Source organism: Silurus meridionalis, chromosome 3 (assembly GCF_014805685.1).
Source record: "Silurus meridionalis isolate SWU-2019-XX chromosome 3, ASM1480568v1, whole genome shotgun sequence".
Lineage (NCBI taxonomy): Eukaryota > Metazoa > Chordata > Actinopteri > Siluriformes > Siluridae > Silurus > Silurus meridionalis.
In genome coordinates this window covers 33261245-33275469 of record NC_060886.1, presented here as the reverse complement: position 1 = coordinate 33275469, position 14225 = coordinate 33261245, and the positions used below count along the sequence as shown (strand labels likewise).

The 14225-nt window shown below is 42.7% G+C and overlaps 1 protein-coding gene and 1 long non-coding RNA gene across 2 annotated transcripts; one reads left to right on the top strand and one right to left on the bottom strand.

Annotated features, from left to right (window-relative positions):
- Positions 1-989, bottom strand: LOC124383025. The gene is made up of 4 exons (XR_006925187.1): positions 899-989; positions 463-527; positions 191-303; positions 1-29 (listed from the first exon to the last, which is right to left on the bottom strand). It is a non-coding gene; the product is annotated as an uncharacterized LOC124383025 (long non-coding RNA).
- Positions 990-7402: 6413 nt separating this feature from the next.
- Positions 7403-12153, top strand: LOC124382746. Its single transcript, XM_046844952.1, has 2 exons — positions 7403-10804; positions 11605-12153. The coding sequence occupies exons 1-2, from the start codon at positions 7748-7750 to the stop codon at positions 12151-12153; spliced, it is 3606 nt and encodes a 1201-aa protein (XP_046700908.1). The 5' UTR covers positions 7403-7747.
- The last annotated feature ends 2072 nt before the right edge of the window (positions 12154-14225 follow it).

Here is a 14225-nt window from a genome sequence, read left to right as displayed (position 1 = left end):
GATCACCCTGACACTAATAACTTTAACTGCTAAAGAAGAAAAAAACACATTTAACATGAAAAAATGTACGAATTCCAACATGATGAAATGATTCATGATTACAAGTTCATTTACACACTCGTTCACACAATCACTCACACACTCGTTCACAGTGGTTCAGTAACAGCATCTGCTTTGAAAAGAAACTTACTTCGGTCTGGATTCAGCTGACGTCCCCTAAAATTGTTCGGTATGATGGCATCCACATAATATTTTACAATTCTGGGAGCATCTCCCATTTCAGGGTTTGCGCTTTTGGGTATCCTGAGAGAGAGAGAGAGAGAGAGAGAGAGCAAGAGAGAGAGAGAGAGAGAGAGAGAGAGAGAGAGAGAGACAGTCAGAAAGATAATACCCACATACTCAACGTATGCTCACACACACACACATATGCACAAACACAAACACACGTACACAAACACACACCTTTCCACTGGAGCGTTACAGGGGCCGTCACCACATGGGGAAACAGAATCCATTAGTCTTTATTACTGCAAAAATACAAAAACATGAAAACTTTTAAATACAGTTACTGAAATCTACAAAGTATGTTTTCTTTGCATCCGCGCCTAAATTATTTGTGTATTTTTATGTATTGATTAATGTTTTACGTAAACAACGCGAAAAATAAAATAAAATATCTTAAACGTTTTTTGCCTGTAAAGTTTAAATAACATTGTATTTTTTCCTTTCTTAAATTTTTTGGTGTATTTAAAATAATTTTCTGAGAAGAACAACAGACAATGTTGTAAAATTTGTCAAGAGAAATTATCCAGAAAAGGGGATACACACTGAAATGTACAGTATGAAATGTACTATATTACATGTTCAGTATGAGAGTGAAGAAAAGAGAGAACTTTACCTTTCGACGCGCTGCAGCAAAATGACAATTTTCACCCAGTGATTATTAGCCGCTGGTTTGTTTACTACAGTTGCTAGGATACACATAAACAAAAACGTCGTGTTGATAAATTGCACAGTGGTCACGTGGTCGCTTCCTGCTCTCAACAAGGTCCGGTAATGACGTCAGTGTTTTTTTTTTTTTTCCGCATTCGCGCTCGAATGAGAACTTAGACAGTGCCACTAGAGGGCAGTGTGAGACTGACAATTGTCAATGTGACCTATGTGTTAAAATTCAACTGTTTCTAACTAATGCACTTCTTCTTCTCTTCTTCTTCTTCTTCTTGTTATTATTATTATTATTATTATTATTATTATTATTATTATTATTATTAGTTTCTTCTATTCCAAGCTTTGATCTTCAGTTAAAAGGTCCAGATTAACAATATGGAACTTTTTTCTAAAGTAAGCTAATAAAAACTCCAAAGGAATTTTCCTGCCACTTTATATGAGTTGTTTTAGAAAAAGCATCAGTTCAATGCAGAGAAGCCCCTGTTTTTAATAACACTGTTTTTGTTCCTGTGTAATTTTAGAGCATGTTGTATTTAATAACCTTTGTATGTTTTTGAATGCTTTAAATTTTCATGTTTTCTTTATGAAGCATTTACTAAGAGCTTACGAGCACCTGGGCTTTGTTTCGCAACTGATCCTGAATCAAAAAAAGATCACATTCAAGTGCGTTCTGTCGAGAAAAACATTTCAATCAACCATATCTAGTGTGTGTTATAATCAAACTAATATTATCAAAATAACATTAACCTAAGTACCTTAATAAGCAATATAGAACTTATTAGATGAAGTTTGACAAATAGACCTTTATGTACATCAAGTATTAATAATAATAATAAGGTATTTACATGTGTGAGTAGGCTAGAAACTGACTGAATGTTATGAGTGTATGGAATAGGCAAAAAAGGACAAGAAACAAACTTGAGGGAGATTAATCGTCTTTATTGAAATAGCAGGGTGTATGGGGTTCTGCAGCAGCAGGGGAAATGAAGGAGTAGTTGAATCTAGGCCCAGGTGAAGACACAGAAGCATGGACAGGGGACATAAAAGCGTAGCTTGGTCCAGGGATGGGTGAAGACACAGGAGCACGCTGGTTTGGCGGAACGGGAGAAGCAGGAAAGAACCAGTGGTAGACCAGTGTGAAGGATAGGGAGAAAACTGTGGTGTCGTGTCAGGAAAACAGGAGCAGTCGTGACGACGGCTGAGATCAGGGAAGTCTGTGTACTCCCATCAAGCATTGTAAGACCCCGCGAAATGCGAGGAGGCACGAAGGCATTAGCTGGGATATTTGGGCTAGAGAGCTGTTCTAAAAAATGAGTAAACTCAGCAGCAAGAGAGGAGAGCTGAAATTGGCGGTACTGTCTGCGAAGAGCACCCAGGGCCGATGGTCTGGGAGGCAGGCGTGGTGGAGCTGGGGAATGAGACCGAGCTGATCGGCGTGGTGGAGCTGGGGAATGAGACCAACAGAGATAAGATGTTAAAAGGGAATATCATAGTGACGGTTGAGCACAAGTAAAGGATAACACTCAAGAAAATCATATACACTGAGTAACAATCAGTTCAGAATGCACAAGGTAAAATATAACTTAGGCGCTTACAGCCATTAATTAATCAAGCATAGTACGTAAACAAACTATAAACAATGTTATAACTCAATCAAATGTAAGTAGAATAGCAGAACAGCATTATAAAAGAATAAAACATAACACTTACCCATTGCAAATGCAGGAGGACAAAATAGGCCGTAAAGGTTGTTCACACTTGAAAGACTGAAGAATGTATGGTTAAAACCAGAGAAAAGTAAAAGCCTTTTATACTCACTCATATTTTTTAATATAAAATTATGGGCCGGAAAATAAGGGAACTAAAAAACACAGGAACTCCAAATATGGTATTGTTGAAAGAATGAACGCCAAGGCCAAAGATAAGGGGAATTGACAAGGAAGGCAAAATTCAGAGACATAAGGGGAATTATGGACAAAGAAGGTAAGACCGAGACATAAGGGAATTCTTCAAGGTCAAGGAAGTAGAAAAATAGTAAGACACGGTGGCCACAAGGTATAAATCTGACGTGAAACAACAGTCAGTGTACTTCTTCACTTTGGCATGCTTTATCATTTGTTGATGTGCTGTTCATTTTGATGTGAAGTACCCAGCTTTTATTGAGCTCTTTGAAACCTGCATGGAATAAAGAAGTTTTGCTTTTATTCATCCAGGACTGAGGATTCTTCATTGGCGGTTTGTGTCTATTATATTTGTGTTTTCTAGAATTGGCTGAGCATTATTGGGAATCCTCTGAGCAAAGGAATCCACCCTCGATGTGTCGCCTCAGAGACGGGCTCTGAGTTCCGACATATTTATTGGCGCCCAACGTGGGGCCCTGAAGGTCAGCACAAAGGTCGAAAACCTGAACAGGGGACCGAGCATCCTGTGGGCTGCAGCCGTTGGAAACAAAATTTAGAGAAAAAGGTAAGCAGACACCTGTTATACTCAAAGTCTGTGATTAGTAACTGTATGCCTATGAGGGTGTCGGCCCGGGAGGTATAGACTGCTGGCCTAGGGCCAAAGAACTATCGGGTGGAAAATTAGTGTTGGATGAGTATAAGCAAAAGTAAAGACATAAGTTGTGAGGTGGAGAGTCACTGCGTATAGAGACGCAGGGTGGGACCCACGTGAATAAAGTTGTGAGGTGGAGAGTCACTGCGATAGAGACGCAGGGTGGGACCCACGTGAAACTACGGCTAATTGTTTGTACCTTAGTCTGTCGGACTTTCCATATGGTCTAATTAGGTTGCAGACTAAGCAGACCGAGAACGTGTAAACCCAAAAGTGAGATCTTGGTGATTCGGGTGCAAGTCCCGATGTGAGAAGGTAACACTTCTCATATAGTCTAAAACAGGAAAGATACCATAGGTCTTTACTAGGGGATCCAGGCTCGTAACCTGGGGTGGAAAGGGTACATTTAAAAGGTCGTGAGTTGTCAGGCTCGGAGAGTCACCGTTCTGATACGGGTGGGACCCGAGGATATTGAGATGAAGTGATGGCCATGTGTACATGTACGGTAAAAAGAGAAACGTTGTAACTGCAGTTGTGTAAGTGTTGTTGTCATATTGTTCGGGAAAAGCGTGTTTCTGTAAAACCGGATTTATAGTTGTGTTTTCCATATGTTGATGTTTTGTCTATGAAATTATATGTATGCCTGTGTTTGTTTTGTTGCTTGCTGTTTGCTTACGCTGCTTGGGATGATGCTGAGATTGTGAGTATACTCATATTCTTGGACGAGAGACAGAGCAGGAGAAAGAGGGGGCGCGGGCACGCGCATACAGACACGGAGCGCACGAGGGGGGGTGCGCATGCGCATAGGCGCACGGAGTATAACACACACACACATACACACACATAGTGTTCGCTCGCTGACACACATACACATACATGCATACACTCGGACATACACAGTGAGAATAAACGAATAAATAAGATAGAGGAAAATATAACAAGATAAATGTGGATTTGATGGACATAGAGATAGAGACGAACGGACTTAGAACTCATTTCTGGGACGAAAGAACATATAAAGATAGAAACGGTATAGAGAGGAGGCAGACAGAAAAGCAGATACAAGACAAATTGTGGGCTATTACACGATTACATGGCATAGAGGTGTTGCACCAGATATTCCCAGAGGAAAACTGGTATGAAAAAATAAAAAGCATCTGGAAACCTCAATTGTTAAGCCCAGTACTGCGCACCCTAGTGGAAGCCCCTACACCTAGTAAAGCCGTGATACACCTGTTTGATTTCATAGCAGACCCACACAATGAAGACGAGGAACCATTGATAGAATTAAATGCAGAAGTACCTGAACAATCTAATTATTGCTCGGGACTGACAGCAACTGTTGTAGTGGAACCTAAAGAGGTGGTGTGGGAAAGAGGGGCAGCTACCTCGATTCTAATTGATAAAATCAACTCATTAAGTGGACAAAGCCGAAAAAATCCAACACGACCTTGTAAGACAGTGAGACGGATAAACGTCCATTTAAAGTGGTCTGCTCAAAACAGAAACCCAGGCCACCGTAGAGAGGCACACAGGGCAAGACAAGGGTGTATCATGAGTACGGAAGAATCCCCAATCACACCTGTGGATGTGATAATTATAAGGCATAAAGGGGCTGAAAAGGAGATTAAAAAATACATGAAAAAATGGAAAGATCTGACAGCTGGGGATTTGCAATGGCCTGAAGAGGGAACATTTAATAAAGAAAAGTGTGATGTAATGAAAACCAGAATTAGAAATTGGGAGAAATAAAAAGAAAAGAAAGAAAAGACAAAACGGAAATTAGACATCATTGAATGGTTTGAGCACGAGGGGGAGATGTTAAAAGTGCATAAAGAAAAAACAGAAAAGGTAACAGGAAGTAAGGAGGGAAAAGGGTCAGAAAAGGTTTCAGCCCCACCATTAGAGGAGTATGAGGAACAGAAGAAACCACCACCATATGCTGAAATAAAGAAGCCAAAGGTGATTAGCTTCTACCCAGTACTAGGAAAAGGAGAGTATCACGACATACAACTAGACATAACAGGAGGACGCATCGAAGGAAGGATGGAATTACCAGTTGCAGATAACAAAATAAACAAAGGAAGAGCAAGACAAACAAACAGAGTGTTATTTCAGAATCTTGAAGGAGAAGAGGGAGATGATGAAGAAAGCGGCAGTGAAGGGAAATATGATTATGAACATGATTATGATTTAGATATCCCACCTGAAGACTGGGAGAGAGCGAGAGGAACTAGAGCCACCTGAGCATGACCAGAATCAAAGACATCGCCAGAAAAAGCAAAAACAAAGGCAAGAAAGGTGTGAAAGCACCCCTAAGGTACAAAAAAGATTAAGCAAAGCCACATCTCTTCCAGATGTTAGAAATAAGAATGAAAGGAAGGAAGATTCAAACTCAGAGGAAGTTAAGGATGAAGAAGATTTTGTCGTCCTGAACCCAGTAAGAGGGGAAAAGGTGCATGTCCATGGAATTTTGGAGATGACACCAAAAATGCCACTGAAAAGTGATCCACTGCAAACAGAGGTGAAAGCTCTGAAAGAAGAAATGACACTTCAAGAAGAAGAGAATACAATAAACAGGCAAGAACTGGCAGAAACCCAAAAGAGGATGGAGAAAATGGAGGAAATTCTAAAAGACACTCAAGAGAAATGGACCAGACAAAGAGATCATAACGAAAGTAACAGGTGAAAATCGTCAATTACAGGTGAAGCTATATCAACATGAACATGCCCAACTTGATGCAGAGATACAGAGGGCAGAACAGAAAAGCGCAGAAAGAGTGGAGCAGTGCCGACAGTATATTGATAAACTAGAATCTCAACTATACAGGAATCAACCAAAAACCAATGTAAAGGCTGGAAGAAAAGAAAAGCAGAAAAAAGCAAGAGAAGCCATAATAGACTTTCCACATGAACGAAGGATGACAAGGTCACAAGTACAGAGAAGTGATCACGATGATGAAGAAGAAGACATAGAAGAAGGAGAATGGACAAGTCCCAATTACCAAAAATCTTTACAGATGCCAGTCATTATAAAAGGCGCAGAATCAGTATACACACCATGGTCATTTATGGATCTTACGGGACTAATAAGCCGACTGCCTAACATATGCGAAGGAGCACAAAGATGGATAACACGCTTTGAAGAACAAACCATGGGCCAGATGCTGGCTATGGGAGATATCAAGGCGATCCTGACACAGTCATTGGGAAAAGCTAAAATGATAGAAATATTAGATCAGGCACATCTAGGAGACGTGGGAAAGGATCAGAAGTATGATCGCTGGACGTTTGGAGTAAAGAGAAACGACGTGTGGAATGCACTTGATCCGCATACCCCACTCAATCTGATCTAACCAAGGTGGAAAACCTGAAAATGGACGAAAAAGAAGGAGCTGCGGCCTTCATTCTTAAATTACAGAAAGCATGGGCTGAAGAGATGGGGTCAGCATGGGATGAGACGACGGCTAACATCACATTGTTCAAAATAATGCTGAAGAGAGCGCTTCCAAGTGAAGTACAAGAACAGCTTGAATCAGTCGTGGGACTTAATGCACTGCCCTGGGCAGCTTTCCAGGCAAATGTCACACATGCTGTGGAAATGCACAGGAAAAAGAAAGAAGCAAGTAAACAAGCAGCAGAAGATTTAATAACATTGCTGCACAAAGCACAACTCGGAGAGATAGCACGGAGTAAACAAGAAAGTCAAGAAAAACGCAAAGAAGAGAGAAGTTCAGCTAAACAAGCAGCAGTCATGATGATACCAACAAATGCACAGCAGGATTCAGCTGGTCAAACCATACCAAATCAAGGAAATCAGCAATTAATGCCTGTGGGACAACCAATAATGACCTATCCATCGTATCAACAATGTCCACCACAAAACAGAGGGTGGGGACAAGGTAGAGGCAGAGGAAGAGGAGGAATGTTTCAACCAAGAAATTATCAACCACCGAGAGGAGGAAGATGCTGGAATTGCCAAGATCCCAATCACATGATGAGAAACTGCCCCTATCCAATAAGACAACAGCAAGGAAACCAGCAACAAAATCAAAGCTGGCAAGACCCCGGAAATTGGGCGGGACCATGGATGGGCCAGAATCAGCAGAATCAGCAAACTCAGGCAAGCTTTGGAGGTGGCCCTCCGGGACCACCTCAAGGTAACATGTGAAGATGCCCAGAGAAGCCAGAGGGGGAGCTGGTACAGTGCCCCACCTCACTGTACCCTGCACAAGAACCAACTATAATGGTGGATGTGAGTAATCAGCTCCAGACATCATTTTTGATTGACACAGGAGCAACATTTACAAGCATTGGAAAAGAAGGCTCTAAGCTCCCCCTCTCACGCAAAGCAGTAAAGACAGTAGGCTTCTCGGGTAAAACTCAAACTTTGCATTTCACAGAGCCACAAGACATAACAGTAGAAGGAATCACAATACAAGCACCATTGTTGTATTCCCCCGATACCCCAGCGAATCTACTAGGCAGAGATGTACTGTGTAAGCTAGGAGCAAAAATCTTCTGTGGGCCTACAGGAGTGTGGGTCGAACTGCCCGAAATCCTAGCTCAACAGTGTGTGATGGTAGAAAGAAAAATAGAACAACAGACACTGGATAAAGTCTATTGGCTGGAACTCGACGTGACATCTTCAGAACTTCACAAGCTGTATGACCACTTGAAAACATGGTTTACAAACATGCGTCCAGACTGTAAGGAAACCAGGAAACCATGGCACTGCACAATAAGGTATGATGAGGGGGGACAAGATGAAGAATATGAGACTTTGTGGGGAGAACATGTAGAAGGAAACCAGTACAGCCTCAAAGTAGAAAACGTGATCATTGGTCCCCAGGGGATAGCTGCAACAGTACAACTACCAGACCACATTGCACAGTGGTATTCAGTTGAGAGCTCTGTTCCACATGTCTCCCTGATGATCGGGCAAAATTATAAATCAAAAGACTTAGGGCCAATGGTCAGAGAAGCAAGTCAGATAACTGAATGGATACCAGTGGAAAAAGACATGAGCATGACATCAGACAGGAAATATCTCAGAATAAAATTAACAGCTGAAGACAGTGCGGTAGCTCACACTATTTTGATCAACAGACAGATGCAAGTGAGAACACAAGTAGGGCAGGTAGGACAATGGCAACAGAAGGAAGAACAGGCTGAACTAGAAGAAGAACAGGTACTGAAACAGATTCCGGAAAAACTATGGACTAAACACCAGACAGATGTAGGGTTAGTTAAGTCATCAGGGTTGGCGAAAATTCAATTAAAACCCAATGTGCAATTACCATACCAGAAACAATACCAACTGTCGCAACAGGCGATAGAGGGGATAAGACCCACCATTGAAGGACTAGTTGAAGCAGGAGTGTTAATCCCAACAGACAGCCCTTGCAACACCCCCATCTTTCCGGTCAGAAAACCAAATTCAGACAAGTGGAGATTGGTCCATGATTTAAGACCAATAAATCGTGTGGTGGTAGCAGAAAATCCTGTAGTACCTGATCCACACACACTGTTAACAAACATCCCTGAAGGGACTAAATGGTACACTGTAATTGACTTATGCTCAGCATTCTTTAGTGTGCCTCTGCATCCTGAGTCTCGGTTTCTGTTTGCATTCACATACGGGGGAAAACAATACACCTACACACGTCTGCCACAAGGGTATTGTGAAAGCCCGTCAATTTTTAACCAGGTGTTAGCACGAGATTTAGCAGACCTAGACATTCAAAGCAGTTTGCTTCAATATGTAGACGACCTACTGATTTGTAGTCAAACCAAAGAACAGTGCGTGAAAGACTCGTTAAAGATTCTGGAAACCCTAGCTCATAATGGACACAAGGTCAGTAAGGAAAAATTGCAATTCTGCCGACAAAAGGTAGAATATTTGGGTAGAGTGCTCGAAGGCACTACACGAAAGATCTCGCCCTCTCATGTAGAGGCAATTCAGAAGACACCACAACCACAAACAGTGCAACATATGTTGTCATTCCTGGGTTTAGCAGGTTTTAGCAGACCATGGATTTGTGATTTTGCATTAAAGACACAACCTCTCAGAGACATGATGAAAGCAGCTGATCAGACAAAATCTAGCGCACGCCTAGTCTGGACAGAAGAAGGAAAAAAGGCTTTTGAAACTATCAAAAGTGATCTAAAATCTGCTCCTGCACTAGCCTGTCCAGACTACACAAAACCATTTCACCTCTATGTGTCAGAAAGACGAGGTTTTGCATCAGCCATTTTAGCACAACAGCAACAGAGCATGGGAAAGAAGCCAATTGCATACTATAGTACGGCTCTTGATAATGTGGAAAAAGGCATGCCACCTTGTTACAGAGGATTGGCAGCAGCAGCATTCGCCTATCAAAAAGCATCAACAATCACGATGGGTCATCCAGTGACCCTGTACACTTCTCATGCATTACATGCTCTGCTGACAAGTCAAAAGTTTGTGATCACGAATGCACGAAGGACAGGGTATGATGTCATCCTGTCTGCACCAGAACTAACAATTGAGAGGTGCCACACAATCAATCCAGCTGATCGAGTGGTCTTATCAGATGAGGGAATTCCCCATGAGTGCACTACAGAAGCAGAGAAATTTCTGAAGGCTAGAGATGACCTAGAGAACCAACCATTGCAAAATGCCCAAATTGTTTTGTTTGTGGACGGCTCTTGCTATCGTGCGAATGATGGCAATAAAGCAGGATATGCTGTAGTCATGCACAATGAGGAAGACGACTTGTTTCAAGTACTAACTAGCGTAAGCGTACCACAACCTTGTTCTGCCCAATTAGCAGAAATAAAAGCGTTAACAGCAGCATGTAGGTTGGGAGCAGGAGGAAGGTGCACTATTTACACTGATTCAGCATATGCACATGGGGTATGTCACACATTTGGACCCATCTGGGAACAAAGGGGTTTCCAGAGAGCTGATGGATCATCTATTTTGCATGGTCCTGCAATTTCTGATTTGCTCAAAGCAATGATGCTTCCAAAGGCATTAGCCATTGTGAAGTGTAAAGCTCACAAATCTGATGGGGATATGGTCAGTAGAGGTAATGCGGCAGCAGATGAGGCAGCTAAAGATGCAGCATTAGGAAAAGACTGTGTGAAAGTGATGATGGTACAGGATGAAGAACATGAGGAAGTGCGAGGGCAGGTAACAGAGGAAGATCTTGGGGAATATCAGGACGTGGCGAGTAGAGAGGAGAAAGAGAGATGGAAGAAACGAGGGGCAGTACAAGACCCCAACACAGGGTTATGGAGAAGTATTGATGGAGTGTGGGTAGCACCATTAGCTCTTTTACCAAAGCTCATTGCTGAAGCACATGGGGTAGATCACTGTAATCGAGAGAGACCATAGACACAATCCGAAGGAATTGGTGGTCGCCATATCTGGCCAGTATGGTGGACAAATTCCTGAGGTCCTGTGAACTATGTGCAGCACGAAATGTCAGAAAACATTTCACAGCACCAATCAGTCACATTCCTGAACCAAGGGGACCATTTCGACATTTAATGATGGACTTTGTGGACATGGCAGATAGAAAGGAAGGGAAAAGATACATCTTGGTAGTAATAGATCGTTTTAGCAGATGGGTTGAGGCGATAGCTACTGCCAAGAATGACGCAAAGACTGTAGCTAAGTTTCTGACCAGGGAAGTGATTCCAAGGTTTGGGATACCTGACAAGCTGAGCTCTGACAATGGACCACACTTTGTAAATAATGTGATCAAGGCGATTTCAGAAGCGTTGTGCATAAAGCAAAGGATGGGGTGTGTTTACCATCCACAGTCACAGGGAATGGTTGAAAGAGCAAATGGAGTGTTGAAGGAGAAAATAGCAAAAATTTGTGCTAGCACAGATCTGAATTGGGTACAAGCTCTTCCACTGGCATTGATGAAAATGCGCTCTCAAACAAATCGCAACACACATCTAACACCGCATGAACTGCTGACTGGACGACCCATGCCAGTTGCTTTCACACAAGGACCTTACACAAGCTCCTCACTTGAACAACTTGAAGCAGACATGTCTAGTTATTGCAAACATCTGACGCAAATACACAGAACTTTGTATTCACAGGTTCGTGAGGCCACACACGGAGCACAGGTTGACGAGCCACTACAGCAGGTGCAACCAGGTGACTACGTGTACATCAAAGTGTTCAAAAGGAAACACTGGAGTGAGCCACGTCGTGAAGGACCATTCAAGGTGGTACTAGCAACTCCTACCGCAGTCAAGGTTGAAGGTAAGGAATACTGGTATCATCTTAACCATTGTTGCAGAGCTGCGGTGAAAGGACCAGAGTGGAGGAAATCTCGTGCTGAATTGGCACGCTGCGCCCACTCTGACGACTCAGAAGACGACGACGACGGCACAGGCCCAGCACAGGATAAAGGACCAGCATACAGGACACGTGCTAAAACCACACAACCACGGCCAGTTGAGGGAGAACCAAGGCCAGGCTGTTCGTATCAGGTTGATTCACGACCACCACATGACACATTAGAAGAGACTGTGCAGAGACTACTAGGCAACGAAGAAGACACTGTCACTCCACCTGCACAGTTTGACACTCTTAATCTACAAGATCTAGTAGACTTAGACATCGATCTACCTGTGGAACCATGATGAAAAATTCCCTAAAGTCCAAACAGACTCCCACCAAAAGATACTGGGCAGTACTCGCTATGGCTCTAGTAGTATGGTTCATTTGCACCTACATTGTCATTAACTGTTATTCACATCATCCAGCAAAAGTATCAGTCCTTGTGCCTGACATTTCCCTTAGTAACTGCTCTCAGCCCGCAGCATGCCCAGTAAATCGTAACATGTCCACACACAGATATAAGAGATCTCTACCACCAGGAACCCTAACTCGCCACGCTAAAACCGGTCTCACTGCAGCACAGGCTGCTAAAATTTCTGTATATTCGGCAAGAACGTGCTTGCAGCACAGCTTCGATGTGCATTGGGCGTTTTAAATAACACCAAGGTCCTATCATTTTTTCCTGTAACTGCAAAACATATATTTATAACATATACCATATCCCTAGTTCATCCTCGCAACTCTACAGAGATACAAGACACTCCTGAATACGAGATGAGACTCGAGGCTCGTATAACTGACACAGAAAATGGAACAGACATTGTAGTAGTCACAGGAGTACCCGCAGTTATACCTCCTGTGTTGGGTACCCGTAGTTGTGTTGATATTGCGCTATTGTGGTATTATGGTTTTCCCCAAGTGGGGATCCCACATGGCAGGTTCGAAAGAACTTCGTGGAATCTCTAGTCTATGGGGATGTTTTGTATAGATTCCTTATATATGTTCCTAACTGGCAAGAAAGGATGAACTTACCTAGAATACAACTTAGTTTTAGATATAAGAACCCCAACTATCCCTTAAATCCAAAAGCCCCGTCCTGTCTCAGATGTGCGGAAAAAATCAATGTAACATCAGTAAAGCTATATCCAGAAACTACAAACATTCAACCAAACCTTAACTTGTACAGACAATGGTTGGTAAATTCAGGGCGTGCAGCAGTGCCCCACTCTACATGCATTGTATGCGACAGAAGGTCTCGCCGCCCACCTCGTGTTATGCCAACAGTAGGGATAGAGGCATGTGATAAAGCACCCTATAACACCACTCATCTATGTCCAGCTATATGTTTATTGGGTTCAGCTGCTGTTGATTATGGAGCTCACTGGATGCACTCACGAAGTACTGCGTGCGAGTATCAGCCTCTGGCTACTCTTAGTAATGACGATTTGCGGGTAATTGTGCAACCAGGACAAACTTTCCCATTGTGCCTCCATGCAAGAGGAGTAGTTAATGTGGGATCACTGCCCAAGGAGGCATGTGACCAACAGATTGATGCAGCGTTCCACATACTTAACTTGAGACTATCTTGTAATGACTCTACACAGAAATGTGACAATGAAACACGTAGTCATTTTTATGTCCCCAGCTTGAGAAGAGGCACATTGCCCCTAGCAGACATATTCTGGTTCTGTGGGGGAAAGGAAGTGCTGCAGGTTCTACCTAGCCTGTGGCATGGTCGCTGTGCACCGGTAGTCCTAGAGGGACGTCTTATTGTTATGGCAGTAAATGAGACCCTTTTACACGACCTGGTTAGATCAAAACGACGTCGAAGCGCTTTTCAGGATGACGTTGACCAAACATCGTTAGCTAGTATCGTGAATAATTACAAGAACAAGCATCTCACGATCACTGATAAATCTAGCTTGCCCTCATGGGGCACAGATCCTGACATCTATATAAGTTGGAAGGGCACACCAGTAGGTGTTCCGGTTGAGTTTGCTGCTCTAGATAAAGGCGCCCAAAGCATTGACAATGTTTCTCCCTTGGATCCAAATAGATCGTAATATGGCCTGGATAAATTATATTTGGTACAACCAACAACGTTTTATCAATCACACAATTGAGGCCTTAAAACTAATATCAGAACAACTTCACGCCACTACATTAATGGCTGTACAGAATAGATTTGCTATTGACAAAATGCTTGGCCCAGATCAAGGTGTGTGCCATCTAATTGGGGAGGACTGTTGCACGGTTATTCCTCTTCACACTGGCTCTGCAGGTCCGCTACACACTCTACTAGAACGTATGGCGGCTCGTGATGAGATGGTCTCCAATAATGCGAAGGAATCCGCACTTACTAGTTGGCTGAGTT